The sequence below is a fragment of the Vidua chalybeata genome, chromosome 5 (genome assembly GCF_026979565.1).
Source record: "Vidua chalybeata isolate OUT-0048 chromosome 5, bVidCha1 merged haplotype, whole genome shotgun sequence".
Classification (NCBI taxonomy): Eukaryota; Metazoa; Chordata; class Aves; order Passeriformes; family Viduidae; genus Vidua; species Vidua chalybeata.
In genome coordinates, this window is record NC_071534.1 from 57,808,213 (window position 1) to 57,834,192 (window position 25,980).

Sequence of the window (25,980 nt, forward strand, 5' to 3'; positions counted from 1 at the left end):
AGGTATTATATTCCCATTGTTCTCACTTTATACTAAAGAATAAAAGCTCTATCTTCACTAGGAAGATCATCTAATTAAATGTGAAGTCCAATAGAAGTCAAGGTAATGTAGTGTTTTCACTTAATTAGTGGGTCAAGTCTAAGACAAAGATAGGATCACACAGCTAAACATAATCTGCTAAACTGGATCTGCAAACTGCTTTGTTTGACTAGGAATAGACTTCACCTGTCTAACCTGAGATGCAACACCTAACAAAGGTGAAATTCAGCATCCAAGACCACATTTTATGCAATCAACTTGTAAGGGAATATTCAGAAGACAGTAACACACTCTCTACATTGTGCTCAGCTTCAAGTGTGCCCAGTGCACTAAGAGGGTGTGCTCTTGATGAAAAGTTCTCTGACTTTGGAATCTGATCTCTACATTTTGCCTGCAAGCAAACAATGTGGCCTGAAGTTCTCCAGGATCTGTTTTTTAAAAGCTCCTATTCCCAAAAGTCTCTAAAAATGCAGTGGGTTGAAAAGTTTTTCAGAAAAGAATCTCAGTACAACCTATCTCTATAGTTCAAGTGATTAGGTCAATAATTTGTATTGCTGCATTGAGGTGAATTCAGGAATTATATGGACTGATATTATTCTCAGGACTACTATTAAATTCAGATCAGTGGCCTATATATATATGTATTCTGTGTTTCAACTGCCAGTCTAAACAGAATTTATATAAACTCACTCTCCTAGAAGGTGACTCATTGAAAATAAACCCAATATGCTAAAACCAGATTAATGCATTCAGAAATTTAAGAGAAAAATAATTTTCAAAAAACTGTTTATTCCAAAATAAACACTTTGAAATAAAATTGTGAAGCTTACCTGGCCATAAGCAAAGACAGTGGCATTATAGCCTTCAAAGCAACCTTCAATCAGCTTTTCTATGCACTGTACATAGATCTCTTCTTGCTGTGAGTCGATGTTAAAGACATAATCAAAAGTGAAGGCCTTATCTTTTCCCAAGAACACTTGAGGTTCACCAGGTGTGACAGATGTACAAATATGGCATCCTTCAATCTTCTCTTTGGCTAACTGTGGTCTAATTCTGTTTTGGAAGAGATAAAAAGAACTATTAGAAATTCTCATCATCAAAAAAATGAGTGCACAATATAAATAAGGGATCTGAGAATTCCTTAATTACTAAGAAGTCAGAATTTTTCTTCAGCAAGCCAGAAGGTTTTTGGCAGTCTGAGTCACAGTATTGACTGTATCAGAACCCCAGCCATAAAACTGCTCATGCAAATGACACCATCTTTTCTGAAGGTTCACCAGCTTCAAGCTGATGACCTGCCTGGAACTCTGAATGTTTCTGTATGTATATTATGCATTACTGAAGAGTCATTTTTCTATGTTGTTTCAGACTTGGAAATCAAGCTTTCCAGTTTTATCAAACTTCTGCATGTTTTCATTGTAAAAACAATAATTTTACTTTTTTTTTTTTTAACAAGCAAGTTAAACATGTAAAAAATATATGGGATAGTTTAAATAGCAATCTGGGAGCAAGGACCCACCAACACCTAGCTCAGTTGCTTAGAGTCAGGTGCTACTGCAGCCAAGATTGTGGGTTCAGTTCCTCTATGGGCCATTCACTCCACAGTTGGACTTGAAGATCCTTATGGGTCCCTACCAATTCAGAAAATTCTGTGTTATCATCTTAAATTAAATCATCTCCTTGCTGTGAGAGCAATGACAGCAAGGAAAAGGCTACATTTTTTTCTTTCCTTTTGTCAGAAAAGGAACTTGTACAGCCTTCTGAAGAACACTTCTGTGAAATGTTTGGTTTCACTGAAGAAGTATACCTTCAGACAACAGAAAAAGAACAATAGTTAACAAGTTCTAAAGAGTGTCTTATTCCTCATTATTTCCCCTCTAAGGCAAATTTCAGCTTTTATTTCAGTTTGTTCAGTTTCTTATTTTACAAAATAACTTGTAGAATATAGCTTGAACTTCTTCTAGTCTACCATTTTATTAATTCCTCTGCATTCTTAACACTCTTGCAGCCTCATCAAAATTGAATTCATGTACTGGCCTCACGACTAATAATGACTGCAGAAGCTTGTGACTCAATGGGTTTAACGATTAACTATCAAGAAGAAAAACTCTGGCCCACTTAACACATTGCTCTAGCCGTAAGTAACTAATAATTTGCTTACAAAGCTACCTTTGTAAAAAAATATTTCCACGTTCCCAAAGCACCACCAAAAAAACAACGCAAACCAAAAACCCAAACAAACCCAGACACACAAAACACACACCAAAACGTGTGCAGCTTAAAAGATGTGACAAAGACGGCTAGTAAGAATGATAAAAAAGCAGCAGTACAGCTACATACAAACAGAATCGTGGAATATTTTATATAGATCCTCCAATTATATTTCAGTTACACAGTGTCAAAGATCTGCATGCACAGAGTCTATTTAAAGGCACAAATTCATCTCATATTCTATGTTTTGAGGGCCACATGCACATTAATGCTCTGTTTAGAGCAGCTGTGCTGCCTTGAAGCAAATTCCCTAACACTTTGAGATATCACATGTTGGTTTGGATCACAGAGCAGTTTCAGTGTGCACAATTTACACCCTCTTCAGAGGAAACTAAGCCAAAATGCTTGACTCCAAACACACAAAACTTGTTCCAAAATCTAATGGGAGCATAAGGGCCCAAAGCTACCTGCTGATCTACTGTGACTGTGCCAGCACCTGCTGATACAGAGCAAGCTTGTCTCCAACAACTGAGTGGGCTGCTGCAGACTAATTATGTACATGTCAAATGAAGTTAGAAATATCCTGCTTGAAAAAAAAATACAAAAAAAAATCTCACAGAGCATGATATATCTACTTTTTTTGCAGATTCTGAATTTTTCATGCAGGGATGTGCACTGCTGTCAAGAGTATTTTTCCAATTTTTCCTTCTGACAGTTTCATTATATCCCACATGTGACACTAGAGATTAACCTTCATTTACCTGTAAGGTTTTCTGCACATTAATTCCAGTATGGAAACTTCATTAATGATCAGGAGGTACCACCCTTGTCAGCTTGCCCTCTAGTGTAAAGTGAAAATTAAGTAAACCTTTGAAAAATATCATTAAAGAAAAGATTATATGATGTGCAAAATAGGCACAAATATTCTACAACTAGTATTTGCATTTAAGGATACAAAGGGTGTAATATAGGTCAAATTTTCTCTCTAACAACATCATAAGGAGTTTTTTTCTTTAAATGAAATAAGAATGCTAAAAGTAATACAGGATTTACATAACTCCTTCAATAACCAACTTGATCCACTTGTACCTGTGTCAACTGAACACAATCTGATAAATATGTACAGAAACTTGCAATACATTTACTTCCTTCTAAATTAAGGAAATTTTGGTAATAAAATAGCTTTTATTTCTAGGTGGAGAAAGTCTTCAAAAGAAAAAATTAATCATACGCGTTTTCTAAAAGCATTCTACACAACTGGAAGGTCGAGCAAATAAAACACTGCAACTTGCTGTCTAAAACAATATTTAGGAAATGCCCACTCAGTAGATTATTCTGCTGCCTTCTTTTACTGCCGTGAAGTCAGTCAGAGGGCAAGCTCCTTTTTCAGACTAAGCACTCTTATTCTTTCACTAATCCAGTGCACACAGTACAGAGGCCATCAATTGTCCCTAAGGAATGAACTCTAAGGGCTTGTAAAGGTCCAGAGGCATGTCTCATAGTCTTCCAGAGCAAAAAAGCCTGGGAAGATCTCTTCTAGAAAACTAGATGGAAAACACATCTTCAACATCAAGCAAGCTTTAGTGCATCCCAAAAACACAACTTCTCCCCAGTTCCAAAAAGGCTTTTAGCAACAATTTGCAGAATGAAGCTGACAAGTTTTTTTTTTAAGTTTTTCTTAATATGTTTTTATTCTGTGCTTGAAAAAAAAAATAATTTTCTACACTGATGAACTGATGCAATTATGACAGGTGCCGAATAAATTTTTCCTTTCTACCTCTAAGTAAAGACTGACTGACCATGAAAAGGAACAGCATGCCTAAAATATCAATGATTTGCATGATAATTGTTACAGTGATGACAGGAGTGTAAAGCAAGCAGTTTCAATGTTGCCCAGCAGAGACTTCCCATGAGAATCCTCCCGGCCAGGTCCTGCCTTGCAGCCAGGCAGCACCTCCCAGAGCTGTGCTGCACAACAGCAAGCTGTACAGATCAGCCCAGCATAACCAGCCCACAGCTGAGCTGAGGGGTATCTGCCTCACTGCTAGCAGCTTCTTACCAGCTCAGCCACTTCCCCTGGGTTGTAACACAACATTCAGAGATCCAGCAGTGATGATGGTGGCCTTCTTCCCTAACTTACTAAATCAGAAAGCAGTGCTAGGAGAAAAAACACATTTCACCAGCACTTAGGCAACACAAAGGAAAAACAAAGCAAGACTCACCACAGCAGGGCAGCTTCACACCAAAGACAGACTCCCTTCTCATTCTGTCACTAGTCTTACACAATGTCCCACTCTGCTATGGAGTTGAGAGGTAGCAGAGACAGAGGTAGCACAACTGCATCAGGTTTGAATGACATCTTGCCCCAAAGAGATGTGCAGACAAGAAACCTTCATCACCCAACCTGAGTATCGTTAAGGGATTCTTCATGCTCTGAAATCTATACAGCTCTCTTGTTAAATTTGCCATGAAGCTAATGTGATGTCTTCAATGAGTAAGCAAGAGATTCCTCCCCTACACCCTGATTACTGGCCACTTACAAACAATGTGAGTGCACCACCCAAACCTCAAGACTCTCAGTCTTACTATTTGCACTGAATGTGTGGTCCAGCAAACAGAAGTCCTCATGCAAGCATTCAGCTCCAGCACTGCCTATAGGAACATCTCCTCCTTCTCCATTCCACATATGAATTGGGAAAGTGATTTTTTTTTTCCTTTCTGCTCACAGTCAAACATTTTCCACTCTCACATCTTAATGTGGTCACTTCTGTCAGCAAAGCAGGCAGTGCCTACACTTTAAAAATGTGAAAGAGTTCATTCTGGTCATCTCTCCTTGCCCAGCCTGTGGTCTGGCAGTCTGCCACTGAGATTTTTCTCCAGGACCAATTTGACTTCGCCCATCTTGTCTTCTACGTGGCCCCACCCCACCTGTTTTTCAGGCTACTCTCTTAATTGCAGACAATCAGGTGTTTTCTACCTATTTCCAATCACATCTCCTTAGATGTGGCAACTTCCCAAACAACATTTTGCTTTCCATCCTTCCCTTTGCTCCTCTCCAAAGCATGAACACACCCAATTCTTGTTTACGTGTACTTTGCAGCACCTCCAGGCCACACACATGAAACTTAATCCCCTAAATCTCTCCTGCCTTAGCACACTGGGACAAGTTGTCAAATTAGGGAGTACTAAACCAGCCAGCGGTTGCACAGTAATGCATGGTATTGTACTGGAACTAATCCCTCAGTAGAACAGGGGCACAAGGTCTCTGCTAAAAGTATTGTCAGCTAGAACAGACTCAGATAATACAGTTCAGGGACTACAGTCATCATCAGACCAATACCCTGTGTTATGCAAGACATCAGACTTTACAGAATTGATTCTGTTTAAACTAGATAATATCATTATCTCTTTGAAAAGCAAAATTTACTTCTAGGGATGAAAAATTGTCCCAGTGATCTAAATATATATTATGTACATAAATAACTACATGCATATATAGGGATGTATATATACACACACATATACACACACATCCCTTTTACTAAACAGTTTTACCTCTGTGCCTGTTTATTTAAAAACCTCTCCATTATTCAATTTTACCCAAGCCATCTCTAACCGTCTATGATCACATCACCTCTTAATCTCATTTCATATACTAAACAAGACCAGTGATTTTTTTAAATTTGCATCTCCATGAGAAGAACTGTAAACTCTAACAAAGGGTAATAATCAACATGTTTACCATATACCTTCTCAGCGCCTCTACAAAATGCATTAAGTACACAAGAACTTCTATGATTGATCTAAAAAGGGCAAAGAATCAAATTAATCTTTTCTTATAGAAAGCAAAGCAGAAAAGAAATAAACATGGGTTGATCTTTCAGACTGCAATGACTATCCAGAAGCTCTATGTTGGAAAGAAAAGATTACTCTGAAGCCCCATGTCATTAAAAAAGGCTCTGTGAGGAAAGGGCTGTTTTCAACTTGCTCAGAAAAGCATAAATTCAAACCTCGTGGTATGCTGAGCAGGAAACAAGTTAACCTGTAAACCCAACACTATTCAATACTTCTCTTACTACACTAAGCCTATTAAATTTTACACAATTAAGTTTCACATGTGGGTATATGAAATATTAAATCCAGAAACACCTAATAAAATACTTAGTGAAGCACAGCAGGCAATACGACCTGGAAAACAAAAACTGCCCAAAACCAGACAAAAACAGCTTCCAACTCTTACTTCAGCATCAGAATTCCCTCACCTTACTACTCCCTTAAATTTACACTCATCAAATCACTCCCATTAAGATCCCTTTAGAACAAGCAGGGAGTAAAGAAAGCTAAGCAGGTTTCATCTCAGACACCCGATACTTAGGCTTGCAAAACTTTTCAGTATTTTTGCTTGCACACACTGGAATCTTGCTCTGCAATTAACAACACTTTCAAATGAGACCACAGCTATAATGTCTGAATGATTTCCTCTGAACTACACCTCTCAACGAGCTTTAAGGATACAAAAAGATCTGGCATATGAGAAACTCCAGGTTTATCTCCTGTTTACACAGCAAAAAGGGTGCAGGAACAAATCTTTAGGCTCATACCAGCAACCATCACCTACAGAGAGTTTCTGAATAGCGGCATCACGAGTGGTGTAACTCCACATTAATGGCATCAGTATTACATGTACTGCTATCGAGATGGAAAATGGACATGCAATTACAGACATACAGATTACAGTGACCACATGAGACATGGCTCAGCAGATGAGCCACTCAGCACATGGGCAAGTCTATCTCCCTGCCATGGGTCAGCTCCCACCCCAGGAACCTGCTTCACCCTGTGCCAGGGGCCCAGGCACACTGCAGTCACCCAGCCAGGGCAAGGAGCACCACCTTGCTGAGACTGGAACTCCACTGCTCTTGCATAACATTGGGCACTGCTCCCAGTGGTGTTCCTCTAAAGCCTCCACGGTCCAGACTGAACCCAGCGCTGCCAGCAGGTGTGTGTGCCCAGCGCCCAGCTGCTACTTGGCCTAAATTTACACCTCCTGGCAAGCACAAGCGAGGCAGATGTTTTGCACATGTACTAACACTTACCTACTTGATGTACCTGAAAACTTCTTGGTGTCTAAAGGCATTTCAATACAATGACAATTGTACAATTGACAATACCAGAAATAAAACCTCCTGAAACAGTCTAGGATATTAAAAAAAAAAAATATGTAGTAAGGACTGTGACAAAAGCTTAAGCGGGATCTACATGGTCCAGATTTTACTCCGAAGTCCTATTAAGATAATGATAAAAAGGTATTAGCATCCCTTCAAACCATGTGTAGCCATTAAATATGACCATTAAGCCTTAACTTAAAACACCTAGCCACTAAATTACCAACTTACTGTAATGCAAACAAAAAAAAATTCTATTCAAAAATATACGCAGAAAATATTTTGTTCCAGTGCTACAGACTGTCACTTCCAGTTTGCATTTAATGAAAAAGCAACACATGGAAAACTAGAATGAAATTAAATTGAGGAAATATACCACTGCCATAATTAGATTTGTCCAGTTCTCCCATATGCTCAAACTCTACCTCTTTAATATTTTTTTTTTCATTTTTACACACAAATTTAATTTCATGGAACAATTACCCTTTTCAGTATCTTGGGTCTGGTCAGCTCCCATACCCATTAGTTGCTCATGCTGTAGATGACATTGGCAGTGCCAGGCTGAGGCAGTTCCACAGGCTGCTGCTCTGCTTTGGTTCCTGAAGAGCTGTAAACAAGCTGTATCTCCAGGCAGCCGCCACGGCCAGGACGCAGTTTAGCAGTGTGATTTCAGATTAATTCTTGTATAATTCTCTAACAGCCAAGCAGGCTGTGCAACACAGATGGCATCCCCAGACTGGTAGGCACAGCCCCACACTTTTGCTAGGAAAAGAAAATGCAGAGGGGAAACACCCAGGCCTGCTCTCATGTAACTCCTACTGCTGTGCATGCTTCCTTCCTCACACCACCCCCACAGGAGGGCTAGCAGATCCTCCAGAAGATTTAGAAGACCTTCAACATCTTTCTTGATAACTTGAATGAATGCATTCATACAAACCTTTGTGCAGTTTTATTGTGAACTAATTTACTCTCTAGTGAGCAAAGAAATCCACAACTTTTGAGAAGAATTTGCCTTTTGAGAGAGAGAGAAGGGAGAAGCGTATTGCAGGGTTTGTACTGGCCTGGGTTATTTCTAGTTCAAGACAAGGTCATCTCTGATGGAAAAGCTGCACTACCATAAGCTTCCACAAGCCTGCCAAGCACAGGACTGGCACACCTCCAGATCCAAGTACAGTTTGAGCAAAGCTAAACAGAAGTGCCTTTTCCAAAGGCAAACAGTTTTTTTTTTAATTGTTCTATTGTGCTACTTGCCTTGGTTTTCTTAACATCAGTTGTTATATGTGTCACCCCTCTCAGAAAGGTAGAAGAGAGATAATAACACAATATCTTAGATAAAATGAGAGCTAAGCAAATGCAGTAAAGTATTACTTATGAACTAAGACTTGAAGTATTTATGGTTTATAAGCAAGAAATGAAAGAAGTAGTTAGACCTTCCTAAAAGTAAAATTCTAAATTAATTTCATACCATATAGGAATGCAGACACACCCTGTATCATGCAATGAAGTGGCAGAAGAGAGACCTCGGTCACAGCAATCAGAGGTCAAACATGCTTCAGTGCTGAAAGGGTCAAAGGCACTCTGGTGCTGAAAGGGACTACAATCACCTGATCTCCACTAGGCCGATTAGCCCCAAGCAACTGCCTTTCCCCATCAGGGAGCATGAACAAGTCATTCTCATGAGTAAGAAGCAAAAATAAGTATTTCTGCTGCACAAGGAAACACAGCACTCAGCAGCACTACAGCGTGATTGGCATTAGCTCAAGCTCTGGACACCATGCTGTATGGAACATGTGCACATACACTGAAATAAACAGGTCACTCACTAGCTACCTCTCCTTTAAGGATTAACTCTGAAAATATAATCCCTGAGAATCTTTATCACCTTTAAATAAGAGGAAAAGAAAAGGAAATCCAGAAGGTGCTAGGTCATTTCAGTTTTTATTTGAGAGGTAGCTTTCCGTCTTATAAAGCCCTATGTACACTTTGAGCTTTTTGTCTGCTTACACTGCACTTGTGGACATCACCGCACAGTTGGCAGAACAGCAGAGACATCCCAAATACTTGGTTCAGACATGAACAACAGGTTTCTTCCCCAGGTGGTCTGGGAACCTAACATTTCCAAAAGGCCAATCAACAATCAAAGAAATGACTTCTGAACCAACACAAGAAATACACAATCAAGGGAAACTGTAGCCAAAACATTTACTCAGGGAAGCAGAACCATCTATGGCTATGGATTTGGATGGCTGCTCCTGATCACTAAAACTGTAGTTTACCAGAGGGTTCAATCAGTCTGCAATTTGATGGCTGTGCTCCACATGTATTTATATACCAAGTGCAATATCCACAAAGCAAATTAAGGACAGTACTGCCTTTAAACTGCATATTAAATCTGTCCCTCTTACAATGATTGCACTTGATTCTTTTATGTTAAAGGTTTCTATTGAAAAATATATTTCAGCTTTTATGACTATAAAGCTCAAGCACAGAAGTATGAAACAGCATCTTAATTTCACTGGTGGTGTTTCACATCAATCACTACCACTTATAATATATAATAATGAAAACTAGTAAAGATTACTATTATGAAAAATTTATGGCAATAGTACCTGATGATTACAAGATTTAAAGAACACAGATGTCACAAACTCAAGAGAAAAGGGAAAATAAAGGTCCCTAGATCAGTGTCTACAACTATGGCCCTCATGGATACAGGAGGCCAATTAAGCCAGCAAGTATGTCCTCCTGAAGGTAAGGATTCATGAGGAAAGCAACTCTACATATAAAAGAAAAGGAATAACACCCTCTATTTCTTTTGCAAATCATGGAGGTTTTTTCCCTCCAAAATATATCTTTAGCACGAAACTCAGCAGCCTTCATCATTCCTGCTCTGGGGCTCGCAGCTGTAAGGAGTGGCTGAGTCACTGCCGGGTAATGCTTACCAGAGCCTGGTACTAATTATGTAACAAGGGCAGCATCAGGAAAAGGAATACACTTCCTGTAGCAACTTTCCGCAGCATGACTGAATGCTTAACAGCACTTACATGTGCTAAACAAATACTATTATAAGTAAATTCAGATGAAAAAAAAATTTTAAAAAGTCTAAGAAAGCCTTTTTTAAGAGTGCATAGCCCAGAAGCCTAGCATCCCTGAGCCAGGATAACAAGTACTGTCAGTATCTTGGAGACACTTTGCTTCCAGAAATGTTAGCGTCAGAATTCAGCTGACAAAGTAACGTACTATCAAAAATAATGTGGTGAACATAGGCTATCCAACCACCCAAACCGCTGTAGTCACTGCTGCCTTACCAAGCTACGGAATTTATTTAGGTCCAACGGGAAAAATGGGAAAGAATTAAAAACAAAACAAACAAAAGCCTAAACAAAGCCAAAAAAATCCAACAACAAACATCCACATCATCATCAAACAACACTAAACCACAAAAACCACTAAACCATGGTCTTGAGTACATCCAAACGTAAATTCAGTCACATTTACAGCTCAGGGATTTTGAGATAATTTGGATACCTCTTGTATGCCATCAACCAATCAGCCCAACATATATAAATAGACTAAGCCTGTAAAAAGTACATCGGTCAACAAAAATGTGGTTGGTGTCAACTCTTTTTAGAAAGCACACTAGTAACTAATGTTTAACTACAGAGTCAAACTTTACTAAAAGCACAGTTTTGTGAGACAGCTGGTTTCAAAAACACTGCAAGCAGCATCATTATATCAGCAAATGACCCAAAAACGCCCACATAAAGGCACAGAAATGACAGTGGATTTCTGGTTCAAAAGCTGAGAATTCCATCTTGCAGAGCAGTAACATTATTTTTGCACACCCTCACATACAAAAAGATTTATCTGCAAAGCCAAATGAATAACTAAAAAATACAACTATTTAATGCAATTAAGTGAAGTATTTTAAGAATAAGAACATGCATTTGGGAACTTCCTCGCATTATAACTTATCCTTGATTTCTTAAAAGCATTGATAAGTACCACAAATATATTCAGAAATAACCAAGAAAAAAAACGTGCTTATTCACAGTAGAAAAATAATTTTTTGAATAGAGCAAAGAACTGATGTAATGCAAGGCTATCCAGATGACCAAAAGATTGTCAGTCATGCCAACCCTAGGCTTCATTCAATTTCTTCCTCTTCAGTTAAATGTATGTCTGTTCTAGCAGTTCACTACTTCTTCCAAGCAGCCTAGTTTTTAAAAATAGGTACTCTTATTTTTAAACGAAGTTAAACGGGTTTGCTATGTCAGCAACAAAGAAGAACCCTTAGTTGCCTCTCTTACCCAAATTTCCCTTTCCTTTTTAAACACCCATACATATTCACTTAAGCTCCCAGCTCTTATAGCTATAGCACACAAATCACTACATGTTCATGGCAAGATTAGTGTAGCTCTGAAAACTTTTTTCATTTCTTTCCCCTCCATACAGAAACATTGTCTTCCCAGTTGTATATTCTCAATTTTAGGGCGGTTGGTTGCTTTACACCTCTGAGCCACAAGTCCAATAATTACATTTCACCAACTCAAAACAAACACAAAGTTATGAACATACCTATAGGTAAAGCTACAAGCCACTTCATAAGTAATTACAGTTAAATAATAAAACAAAAGAACAGGAAAGTCAAGTCAGTTAAAAAAAAATTACAAGTTGTCATTAATCATTACTGAAATGACTGCATAGCTAATGCTGCTAAAATAATCATAAAATAACCAGAGACTTCACAATGGGACAAGACAGCTAAAAACAGTTTTTCAAAAAACTGCACTGAATAGTGCCTTCACTCTGTTAACTTTCAAAGCAACATTCCTGGAACAAAAACCACTGTATGACTTTTCTGCCACGCCTTCCAAAGGAAAAAAAAAAAAAAAACAACACAAAAAACCACGCTGTATCCATAACACCCGATACACCAAGTTCCAAAGCAAACTGCAGAAAATTTCTTCATATTTATTGTTGACTGTTTCTAATGAACAGAAGTTGCTCTGTTCCGAAACAGAAGGTAGACTGTTCAAGCAGTGACTGAAAGCTCTGAGCTGGTAAATCCTAACTCTGGAGAAAGGAAAAATAACTCACTTGCTTTATTTAGTACTGTCTGTTTTCAAACTTGCAAAACAGAAAGAAACAATGTTATCCACCTTCTCCAGTCAAGCTGTTTCAGCTACCTGTTGTTTTATGTCTGAATGTCAATCCTCAAATTTAATTATTTTCTTCATGTCTATTCATTCTATTCACAAGGCTGCAAAATCATTCAAATCAGCAGCAACAGCATCAAACAGAGATCATTTTTCCATCCTTCTCTTTCTATGCAATTACACTGTATTAAGCAGCATTCTAAATCTGACTACCTCGCTGCTCTTTCTCGGCTTGAAAAATTTAGTTAAAATCAGGACAATACAGGAAACTACGCTAAATTTAGTAGGTAGCATTTCCCCCACACTGAGCCATGCTTCAAATGGATTGCTCAGTACGATGCTGGATGCTCTGAGAGCATTTCAGGCAAATATAAACTGGCAATCCCCAAACTCTCCCTCACCTTTCCCCCATTCCTCAATCCCCACAAAGCTGAGAAGTCTGCAAGTCTCTTGGTACTCATTCTAAACAACACTCTCCCATGAAGTTTCAACCAGGTGTAAAACTTGGGTTATCTACAGGCCATAATCTTTTATTCAGCTAAATGCAGGCTGGCTTTCAGATGTGGTAGAGAGGGGACAAGGAAAAAAATTTTAGCGAGAGAGTATTTAACATTTATATGGAATACCAGTAGCAAGCTGAAATAATTGGAGCTTAAGTAACACAAGAAGTCAAAAGAATGGTATTTATCATAGTTGACTGGTGAAGTAAGCTTGGAGTTGGTACTGCTCCTTCAGGGCCTCAGTCAACATCATCTGTGCAAGAAATCCTCTGGAATCTGGAACCTCACAGGAAAGCCAGTTTCACACAAAAATTCACATCACAAAGCTAGAAGAAAGAGAGGTCTCCTCTGCAACAACATTTGTGCTTAGGGCTGAGCTGCTGCCATTTCACATGCTCAGCCTTTCACTGAGTTCATAGGGGCTTATATGACACTATATAAATAGTGACTACAATATCCAATATATCACTAGAGATTTCAACCTAAGAGAAAGAGAATGCTTTGCTACCTCGTCGGGAAAGCGTGGGCTAGCTTCATATTCTTCACTTTTGATAATATATAAAATAGAAAAGCCTGTGAAATTTTGTAACTGTTTAGCTTCCACACTAGTGCAGGTAGGAGCTCCTTGTTGTCTAGGTTAAACAAATTCAGTGTGGAAATCATTGTGGAAATAGTCATTCTCCTGATTTAATTGCTATTGGCATGCAGACCTTGCTGCATTAGCAAGCTTACAGTTTGGAATTACCACTAGTATTAATACTGGTACATTTCACCAAAATAGCTCCAGGACAGAGCACATCCATGAAACAAGTGCACCCTGGTCATGTACCACAATGTAAACTGCACAAGACTCATGGCATACACTCTGAATATAGCTTATAAAGAACCAATTACTTCCTTGCTACTTCTATCTGCTTTAGACAACCATTATCTGTGCTGGCCTAACAGCAAGGCTAAGCACTTTCTGCTTCATGTCCTAGCTGTAGGCTTAATTTTTCATTACAGCTCAGGTTCCCTGATAAGATTACAAATCCAACCAGAAATCCAAAACTATTAATGCAAAGTCACTTCACAAAAACAAACAAAACAACCAACCACAAAAAAAAAAAAAAAAAATCATGCAGCAGGGTAGCACACACAAATTGAAAGCAACTGTCTCCATTTTACATCACAGGCCTGGGATGCTCTGACTCCATGTCTGGAACAGTTCTCTGCTGTGTGCAGCTGCTGGCCTGGGCACTGCCCTGCCAGTCTCCCTCAGCTCAAGTGCACACAAAGCAGCAACACCTGATCCTGGGATCATTTCTGCCTGCTGAATGCTTGGCTACAGCTCCTTGGGGACATAAGGTAAGGTCTGTCCTGACAAGCTGCTTCAAGGTCAAAACCCATTTCTTTTGCTTTGACTCAATTAAATCAGCTCTTCTTGGCAACTAATACTTCTAAATCAGGCATCTCCCAGCTGCTCTCAGAAATCATCAATGCAAATCACTTGTGGTTTGTCTGCGTCAGAGTTCATAGTCCCTCAAACACTGGAGGTAGCACAGGTGTTCTCAAATTAAGTATTCATATATTAACTGTTCAAATTGCCTTAGAAATTTAAGTTTATGGTAATTGTCTTGCTGTAGTCCTGATCTGTAGACCAACTCAGATGGTTGTAGACCTGCCACAAAATTTGTGACCAAGCATCTCATTCCTCCGAGCATCAGACAACAGAGGAGCTTCTTTGGCTTAAATGAGACCTAAGAGGACATGAAGGGAGTGCTCACAAGGTTTTCCAGGAGCTAAGAAGGAACTTCACCAGGAAATGGAAAACTGAGTTCACACAAAATGGTGTGTTAATGGCATACAGGTAGTGCCTCAAGGCCAGGGAGGGTATTACACTAAGGCTTATATAAAGCTTTCATAATGGGTCACACATTTATTAAAAGCTACAGACAGATATATCTCTATCATAATCCATAACTTTACAGCTGTTTCAGATAGTTTTCCTCACCAGCACCACGAAGCCAGAAGACTGGATATTAGCACAATTAGCACAAGCTACAAACTCTACATTGCCAGCTGCTATGAACCAGGCAGCTACCTCCCACACCTCTGACTTCCACTCCATGGCTGCACTCAGCTTCAACCACTTACCACCCCTGCTTTTACAGGGAAAAGGGAAAAGATCATTCCATACTAACAAAGCTCTAGTGTTTTGGGCAACCTTGTTTCCACTTATAAGAATTTTTCTTAGTACTACAGACAACATTTGAGGGATGGGCAAAAGAGGTAAAAAGCCAATTACTCCAGCACATGCTATGGTACCAGATATTTAGAAAGAAAAATTTAATATTTAGACAAAACTTGTTAAGGTAACTGGTGTTCTACAGAAATTGTCAGCAAGTATTAAAAAAGTATTAAGAGGGGGTCAATAGATCAACATTTTTTCCCTGGAATGTACAGGTTTCTCCAAACAGGTACTTAGAATTTTTTCTAAGACAGTCTGCTTTTACAATCAGTGTCAAAGAGAGAAAACTCTGTGCTATTTAAAATTTTAATATTTTGCTACATCATGCTATCCAAACTGTTAATTGTATGCTTTAAGGAATTTCACCACTGAATATGAAGAAAGGCTAAGGCAAGAAAGATAGCAAAGAAGGCTCTTTCAGCTTTTAAAAAGTTTTTTAAATAAAATACTGTCAGGACTGGGTTTATAGAAGTTTTTTTGTTATTGTTTGTAGGGGTTTTTTTAAGAAACATGACAGCTAAGCAGATAGCATGACCTTAAGATCCTTCCAGGAAAGTTTGTTTTCGCCCTGATTTCAACTATAGACTTTGACTGCCCATGCCCTATCACTTGACTTTTGTTTACACAGAAATACAGAACTCTGTCATCAAATGAAGTGCAACTGTAATGCAGCCCTTACGTAAGCTCTATCACATGAATAATTAGCAAGGCATAGAAAACTACAAATAGCTTATTTCCCAGCTCTACTTACCATTAACCATTTCTAGACCACTGAACCTTGGATCAGTGGCTGAAGAATGGGAACAAGATAAATTGAAACTGTGCAAAAGATTCAGGACAGGAAGCAGGATTACCTAGCACAAATGAAAGGAGAGGATTTCTTTTAACTCAGCATTTGAGGTCAGGACTGGTTTCATTTCAAATACAATCATGTTTTTAACAGAACACAAAATTAGATTCTCAATCAAATCCAGTTGACCAGGGTTACAGAATATTCAGAATGGATAAACATTTACACAATTTTTCCGTCTTTCCTATACTGCCTAATCTCAGGGTATCACAGTTTCAGTTCAGAGAAACAAGACTTCAGCCCTCTGTTCCCTGGCAGCCATTGCAATGCATTAGTTGTTTATCTCTGATCTGCAGCAGCAATGTTGGCAGAGGAGTGTTGGCAGAGGGGTCTTGCAACAGCAGCAAAAATGGAGCAACACAAATACTCAGCAGCTGAAAAATAGTCCAACAGTGACACTCCACCTAAAACTTGCTGACAAAGCAGAAACTACTTCAGGACCTCTAGCAATTCTTGCTGGAGCTTTAAAACCAAACCAAAACAAACAAACAAACAAAAAAAAAACAAAACCCCATACCACAATGAAATCTGATATGCGTAGTCCTTTGTTACCTACCTTAGCTAACAATTTAAACTAACTAGACCAAGACTCAAGTGTGAAAAAATAGGCCAAAAATAGCTTTTCCTTTTTAAAAGAAAAAGCCCTACACCTCACAAGAGAGGTCCCTGTGTAAACTGTAGTTCTGTAATTTTTGCATCAGTCACAAGTACATTGAACTGAGTAAGTCAAGTATGCAAGGGCACATAACAAGGGTATCCAGAAAGACTCGTGTGTTAGATGAAACAAATTCTGGCTGTCTTTGAATCTTTCAGACATCACAATGAAACTGGAAACTCCATGGCTCTACACTATCTTGGCATCCCTATCTAGCTGTGGAGGACTAAAGTGAGAGCTTTGAATGTCCATTTCTTTTGGAAACAAAACTTCTCAGCTATTTCCAAAGTAACTGAAGATATACCATACCCTTGTGCTCCAATTGTACCTAGATCAGTTAAGTAATAGGAGTCTCCTCAGCACTGAATGAATACTCAGAAGACAGGCTCACTGATACTCCAACACCACAGCTGGCCCTATAAACAGCAGTGAACCTCAAACTCTGTGTATCTTAACCCTGTTCTGAAGAAAAATACCTAAAACAAGTCACACAGATTATTTAATTATTTCCAATCTTGTAAGTGAAGTGGCCAGTGTCCTCTAGCCATGCATCAGCTCAGCTTGCCACACAGAAGCAAGGACCCATAAAAGGTCTATGGCAGCACCTACCCTGTCACACAGGAGTACATCCAGAGGATTCCCAGTACTGGTAACAGCTGCAGCAGATAGAGATCCCTTGAACACAAAAGTATCTTCTACATTTTATTTTTTTATTATTAGAATGGAAAAATAACATGATACCAATTCAAGTTACTTGTGAGCAAAGGAGAGGGCCTCATACACATTTGCTGTGCTGGAGTGACCATCCCCCTCCACACCAAGGAGGTGGCAAAACCAGGAGAGCAACTATCATTACAGCAGTGCAGTACATGACAAGCATTCTGTCCCACTGGATGTTCCCTGGACAGACATATAGCCTTGAACAAAGGAAGTCTTCTTAAGGTGAAAATTGCATGTATAAATTAAAGAATGCACATATAAAAGGAGCAGTTAGTTGCCCAGCTAGACTACAATTAGTCATATTTCCTTGATATATCTGATAAAATTTGGAAGTCAGTAGCATTTCTGAGAAATCAAAAGCATATTAATTCAAGAAACACAGATGTGAGCTTTGAAGCATTTTATTCAGTCTACCAATACATTCCTCTGTTTTAAACAGATTGAACTTCAACCAGACAGCTCTTACACATACTAGGCAGATATCCAGCAATACAAACCAAACTGAATGTGAACTTTGCCCAGCACTCCACATGCATTTTATGAATACACAAATCTAAACAAATAAATCAAGTTTAAAAAATCCATTCTTCATATACAAGATAAAAACTGATAATGCACAAATTATAATTAATTTCCAAAGAGTCATAAAAAATGACTCCAAGGTAGTCAATGCTTTGGGTTGTGTTCACAACAAAATCACATGCTTCAAGGGATTAATCACTGACTATTTTATACATTTCTTTCTGCCATACAGAAGTATTGTTTGAACAAGCCAGAAGAACTGAAAGAATGAAACATGAACTGCCACAGTACAGGACAGGGAAAGAGATTATTCTGTGAGATGGACTGATGCAAATCTGAAAAGCCAAGAAACATTAAACAATGATGGAGGGTAATTATTCCCATTAGTCAGCTCAGTCAAAATAATGAGTAAGTTTAAACTATGGCAGAGAAAATGCAGACAGGTGAGCACCACATATAACTGCTGGGAAAAAAAAGACTGTTAGCCCAACCTGAATCACATTCCAAATGCTTTCACAGCTTCAATATCACATTTACCATGAGACAGTCTACAAAGCAGGTAGGGGTGGGTCATATGAGAAGAATTAATAGACTTTACACAGAAAGAGTACAGCAAGCATGCAAACAAAATACAAAAGCCTCCAGTACTTCACCCTGTGTATGCTTACAATATATTATGTCCTAATAGCAGCCCTATCACCAGCACCTCTGGATGACTGTCAACCCCCCAAGAATCTGATCTACCATATTCAGAACTCAATTGGACAAGAGGCTGCACCCCATTTGCTGAAGGTGTCCCCCACATCTCCCCTTTCCAACAGATCATAGGCACAGAGCTCTTCAGTATCTTCTTGGCTTCCAGGCCTTTTCTCCTCTCTGTCAGTGCAGAAGAGAGGATTACAAAGACAAAAGACCCAAGGTCCTTTCTGAGATTCACACTGGGAAGACAAAAGGCACTGGTCATGAAACAAAGCAAGAGATTTCCCAGCTTGGCATAAGGAAGAAATCTGACCATTAGAAACTGGAACAGTCAAGTACTGGCTGCCCAGAGACACTGATGAATCTCTATCTCAGAGGTTTTTCCTAGACCTAACTTTAGACAGAGCCTTGCAAAACCTCACCTGATCTTAGTTTTGACACTGCTTTGATGGGGAGGCTGGATCAGATGATCTCCCTTCAAACTTGGATTAATCTAAGCTTACCCTTCCAAAGCAGTATGGCTTTACTGTTCACGTGGACATTGTGAACAGATTCTCACATTTGAATGGGATCATTCAATTGTACTGAATTCAGGTCCTGGCACTCCACATGTAGCTTCACAGCAATACAGACAATTGAGGTGGAAAAAAACCAGTGAATGTCAGAGTTTATTCACCCACTCCACCTTTCAGGACCAAAGTACTATCAATTAATCCAAAATCTTCCTGGCAGCTACCAGTCTGAACTGTTTTGAAGAGTTTCCTGTACGGACAATTTCACATCTCCATAGACAAAGCGCAGGTTTATTTCCCTCTCTAGTCTGTTAATTCCACAATATCCATCCTTACAATGGATAAACATTTTCTGTTCTCTTATTTTTCTTAATGAAATTTAAATCTACTGTTTTATCAACTTCACCTTGACCATGAAGAACATTTTATTCCCTTCTCTTCCACTCTCTACTTGACTCTAGATATTTTAGGATGTGTCTCTAATAAATCTTCACTCTTCATATCTCACATGGAACCAGACACGTTTTCTAGACAGAGAGCCCTTTCCTGCCTCTTTTCAATTCTTCTTAGCCCACAATTTTTGTGAGCAGCAGGACCCAAAACCTACCACTAAACATAAGCAGTACTGAACAAAAAACTGATTTCTTTGCACTTTCATAAAGACTCCCATTTTCCATATACACCAAGTTTTTTCTTTTGCTACAATACAACACTGCTGTTCCATGCTTATGAATAATGTGTACATTCCTCAAACAGCAGCAGCCAAGAGTGCATCAGCCCTTTGTTTTTAATCAAGTATCTTCCAAGATGTAGGTCAACAGCATGCTATGCAAGCTCCCTCTTCCCAAAGAGGCATTTCTGCACTCAGCATTGTGAGAGCTGGAAATCAACAGAAGCATGGGCCAGCTGGAATGGGCCAGCCCCGTTCTTGGGGCTGCAAGTACAGAACAAAGCACTTTCATTTGAAACTCTCAGCTGTACAATGTTTCTTGGAGGTCCTTTCCAACCTTGACAAGCCTACGATTCCTCTTCAGGGCCTACCAGGGCTACACTTGTTGACATTTAGAGAACAATGAAAAGTCCATCTGTTCCTACAAGCTTTGCAAACAACAACAATGAAATAGATCTACAGTGACATTTTAAAATGCAGAGACGGTGGGTTGACCGGCCAATGTAGATCACTTTGAAGACTGTGTGAGGAAGACAAAGAAAGAGAGAGAGCAAACAAAAAAATATATGCACAGAACAAAAAAACAGAAACAATCAAACAAACAAATATTAAAAAACCCCGCAGACACACCCCCAACAGCAAATTCAATTCAACCTCAATTCAAACAAAACCCTTTTGGGAGTACAAAAAACAAAAAAGAACATTTAATTATACTAATGTTTAACTGTCAAATAGTTTACTTGCAAATACCAATTCAGTCCTATCTCTCATCTCATTTTTAGAGCTTACTAAACACCAATCCACTTTTGTTGAACTCAGAGTTCTGCTTGTAAAGATCAGAATGGCAATTGTTCAATGGCAATTTTGTTTTGGCAATTGTTCCTGAGTGATGGGCTGACTGATCAGATTAGACAGAAGCATAAGCTGCACTCTAAGTAATACAGATTGAACAGGTGGCCTTCCCTCTGATCTACAGCCTCTTCAAACACCTACAAGTAGAATCCTTCTCATTTCGATCACCTCTAGAAAATACGCACTCAGATACTTAGTCATCCTTAACCTAACAAAAAAATATTTTTCTGGTCTTTAATGCATTTCAAATAGCTTACTCATAAACACACTAGCCTTTCCCAAATATACCAGTAATTCACATGCATGATAAGATTTTAACTAAAAACAGAAATACAGATATTTAGATGGTATCAATATCTATAGCCTGCAAAGTAATATGTATGGATAATAAGTTTAAGGAAAAATTCAAAGGCTTCACATTACAGAGACAGAGTCTAAAAATTATTTCACATGTACTTAAAATTAAAGATTAGACTTCAAAAAGAATGCATTTGAGACTAGGGAGTGAAATAAACCCCACCTGGGCAACTTATGCAGAGTGACAACTAATGCAATGTATGGTTTGCTTAGCAGGTAAAAATAAAAAAAGTTGTCAGCTACTTCCTCCAGATCAAAGTGTCTGGTACAGGCATAATTTTTTTTACTCTTCAGAGAAATGAGCGAAGAGGAGAGGTAGAAACAAAGCCATATATAGAATTTTTAACTCTAAGACTTTTCATAGAAGGTAATGACTAACTCAGGTGTTTTAGCAGAGTTGGTTTTCTCATGATATTACATCATGTATTATTTATATTGTAAGTGTTTACTTTGAAGCTATGTCTTTGGCCTGAGGATCTTATGACATAATTCTAAGATGACAATAAATAAAGTGCCAGGAGAGCATGGGGAAGGAAAAGCAGGAAAAGAATATTAAAAAAAAGACAGACATTATTACCTACACTCATACCCCTCTTACATTCTCATACAGGTGGAGATGGGCACACAGGGATGGTGTCCTATAACAGAATCAAGCACAAAATAAGACAGAGGCACTGCTGCAGTTGGTAAATCAATACCACTGAGAGAGTGATTAGCAACTCTAAGACCTTGGGATAATGAGCTACTCAGAATGACACAAAAGGTCTCTGGACTCATCTCCCAATTAGTCCCATGCTTAAGGAAAAAACGTCCAACAAAACTAATGCTAAGGATTACTGACTTTGAAAAACAAAGTTAATTAGGTAAGTATTTTGAATAAAATATACCCATACATATATAATATATATACACATCTTAAGTCAAGTCTACATTTCTATCACTTTATTCCAAGAAATCTCACATACAACATGGTACCAAATACTTAAAGGAACCCAGATACGCCACTTTCTACATTTTATGCAATATTAGATATTTTACTCTACATGAGAAATTTCCTAGCAAACCTGCTAGTAACCCCAAAATTATACAAGACTGTATTTCATCATTTGCAATGTATTTCTAGATGATAAATTCTTCTTTTGTACTTTAGCCTATTATCGATGATTTGCATAACTTCTTAAACAACATTGCTAACAAGCACTGTATTTAATATAGTTTCTTGACTGACATTAGTACTTCACAGCTATGCAGCTTTCCAGCTTAATATATCACCTTAAATTTGTTTTAACAGTATTAAGCAAAGGATAATTAGCATAATTAGAAATGGAAGGAAGAAACAGCTCATTGAAAAAATACACAGCTTAAAGATAATAACCAAGAAGTTGGAGAATTGACTCAAGATGTGGAATACCTTTTTTCAAGGCCCCAGATGAGATTAGACCCAGTAAACAGAGAAACCTGTTTGATCAAACTCTTCCATTATCAAAAGAGAACACAGCAGAAAAGATAAAGTGTCAGACTTTAAGATGTCTCACAAAAGGGAAACATTTTCTGTCTAGTCCTATTATTGATAACATTCCATGTGCTCAGCTCTAGTAGTTGAACTGGTAATGCTACAGTCACCTTGAAAATACTGCTTTACTCATGCTTTTACAGGATCAGTTATGCTGAACATAAAGGGAAAGGAAAATAAGTATCCTTCAAAGCTACAATATCCAAGAGGAAGCATTTCAAGGAACCTGGAGTATTTGAGAGCTAGTATGGAAAGATTACATTAAATCTAAAGTGTCCTGCAAAGAGACAGTTATTTGCCAACCAACTGAACTACGCAGAGTTCCTACAGCAGCATAAATGCAAGAGCTAACAGTGAGACACTAAATTACCTAAACAGTAAACCCTTTAGTCCATTTTTAAATTCAACAATGGAAGTGCACTGTTCAATTTGAATGCATATAAATTGCTGTGTATAGTAGAACAATCATAACCTTTTACTAAGGTCTTGTTGCTCTCAGCTTTCTGTGTTGAAGCTCCAGAGCAAACAGGCTCAAGAGATAAGTCATGCATTTTTGCTTGACTTAAGGTAGCTTAAATATGTAAAGATGCTTAAAGGGTGCACTGTCCCAACCAGCATTTGACAGCTGATTTAAAGAACAAAAAAAGTTTCTTTACACAGAAAAGTAATTATTCCAGCAGTGGCCAACTCTACCAAATCCGCTGAGGATACTACTAGAATAAAGGAACAGATGGTACTCACTCCTCACTCTTTATTTCCATTCAGATTCTATTCGGGAAATATTTTATGCTAATCAATCATAAGCTCTGAATCAGCAGGTTTTCACATTTTGGAATACATTTTTAATGTTATGTTTCTCTATGCATCAAACTCACTGTGATGCTAACCCTATATTTTCAATATTCTCCATTTGTATCTTGTTGCTATACTAAACATATCAAACAAGACCATTTTTGAAAAATAAGGCAGCATTTCTCCCCTTACACTGAAGCAGATATTTCACTAGGGAAAAGTGGAAATTAAAAAAAAAAAAAAACCAAACAAAAAAAAAAAAAAACCACCAAGGAAGAATAGGAAGAAATGAACAAAGATTTAAAACTATTCCAGAGAAGAGAAAGAGAGCATAATAAAAAGGCACAGCTCATGCAGTTACACTTGCTAGACTTGTTCAGATCTGGTTTGATTTCTAATTAAACTTTCTTGTTCATCAGTTCAAATGACACTTATTGAAAGTGTTTTACATGGAAATAAATATTAACATAACAAAAAATTCTCTAGTCACCACAGATATTTAGTATTCTGCTATATTTTCCTTAAAATAAAAAAAGCACCTAAAAGTTGCTTGATTTCACCAGCAGTAGTCAGGCAACCAAACATGAAAGCAAGAATTCCAACGGCCATCTCTGAGTGGGCAGCAAGAGCAATCTATAAAAGGCTTAAAGGTAATCAAGGGAAAGCAGGGAAAGCAGAGGGAGGGAGCAGTACTCTCTTTGATTCCATGCACAAGGGTCACTCAGCTACTACAGAAGAATTTGCAGATGTCACACAGTAAACCTGAAAATGTGAAGCCCCAAGTTCAGTGTTAAAGGAATGTCTAGGCCAACAGATCATAAGTAGTAAATAAAACACCATTAAATGGAAATTAGTGACTAACTTGATGATTTTTCAAAGCAAAGTAAACTCCCAAGTCTTCTACAAACTTTGGGAAGTGACAAGCTAAAAATATAATTCAACCAAAAGCATGAGCAGACTGCTGAAGTACACCAACCACTGCTTTTTCTTCTTCTTAAATTCAAGATACCCATCTTCTGGCAAGGAATACATGGCATTAAGGGAAAGGTCCAAATAGGATTTCTTTCCCCTCCATCCAAGAATGAGTTTGCATTTACAATGCAAGTGGTGAAAAGAGAAGTTTATTTCCTAGAAAGCAAGATCACAGACTTCAGCCTGCCCCAAGCAATATCAGTAACGGATGATCAACTCAGATATTATGAAACTAGAATTAATTCAGCAGCAGATGGTGCCGTGTCTTTTCTTCAGCTAAAATGCAAAACATACCAATGGGGTAAAGTTTCAGAGGAGGACAAGGGGATGTTTGTCTAAATCAGAGAGCAAAGAAAAACATCAAAACTAACAAAAAGATATGCAACAGGAGCTTTCCAAAAAGGATATCTTTTGTAGCTTTCCATTAACAGACTCCATGCAGAAGAGTTATTTCCCAACACCTTTATTTAATGCTGCTGATAATTTCTCTTTTATTACATGGGGCATTATTGTGTACTTACAGACTGCTGAACTTCATTAACACAGTTACATTATTTTCCCCAAAAAAACTTTTACAGCTGATTACAGATGGGAAATAATTACTGTCTATTAAAATAAAAAATGTGGTCCATTCTAAGGAACCAATGGATAGTACTGTAGTCTATTGCTGTTGCATATCTAGTTACAGAATGATTTATGAGAATGCTTAGCACAGTATAGGAAGTATGAAATGAGTATCTCCAGAGCATACATGTCCATGCATCTAGCATCTGAGGATCTGTTCATGGTGGGAAGCTTAAACACATCTGTAACTGCTTGCACAACAGCAGCCCAAGAAAGAAAATCAATCTCAGCTGCCATCAAAGTGGTTCAAAACACACTTGTCTAAAAAGGGCAGGTTCCTTTCACTCAATTCCTTCTTTCTTAGCATATCTAACAGTAGCTGGATCTAGCACAAAGGAAAACAGCCTCACTATTAAAGCTTAAAAAGAAAATGCTTAAAAGGAAGAATGCAAAAATGTGAAAAGAAAATTTGAAAAGGTAGAAGGAGGCATGACAACAAAGAACAGATTCCATATGGGGAGGAAAAAAAACCCACACAGAAACTAGTGAAGTAGGAAAAAGCCCTACACAACTGATCACACAGTTCAAAAACTGGGGGGTATGAAAAGAATCCCATACCAAAGCTTTGCAATGGGAAGCAAAAGTTGCAATGGATGAACATATCCACTTGCATGATCAAAAGTCAACACTGTATCCTAATGCCATGCCACACTAAGCTTTAGTTGCAAAAATATCTAATCTCCACTGAACTGAATTAGTAACCAATGTGTTTTTCCAGCATTCTTCATCTCCCTTTTAGAAAACCTTTTGGAACAGAAGCCATGTGGTTTTAATTCATCAGCTGCACTTATTACTTCGACTGTTACTAAAAACATTTACCTGTAGATCCATTGCTTTTTGCACACAGTTTCCATACTTGGCAAACATCAACATTTCACTTTTGTGAAGCATTGTCACAACATATTGCAGACACCCAGGGTGGGTATGAAAAGGAAATC

General features: G+C 38.2%; 1 protein-coding gene across 9 annotated transcripts in view; it reads right to left on the reverse strand.

Annotated features, from left to right (window-relative positions):
• KIF21A (kinesin family member 21A) overlaps nucleotides 1-25,980 on the reverse strand; it is an 86,314-nt gene that overhangs the window by 56,400 nt on the left and 3,934 nt on the right. For all 9 annotated transcript variants that reach the window (XM_053943433.1, XM_053943432.1, XM_053943436.1 and 6 more), the window contains exon 2: nucleotides 870-1,092. In XM_053943433.1, the coding sequence (XP_053799408.1) occupies nucleotides 870-1,092 (223 nt within the window). The remainder of the gene's footprint in view (nucleotides 1-869; nucleotides 1,093-25,980) is intronic.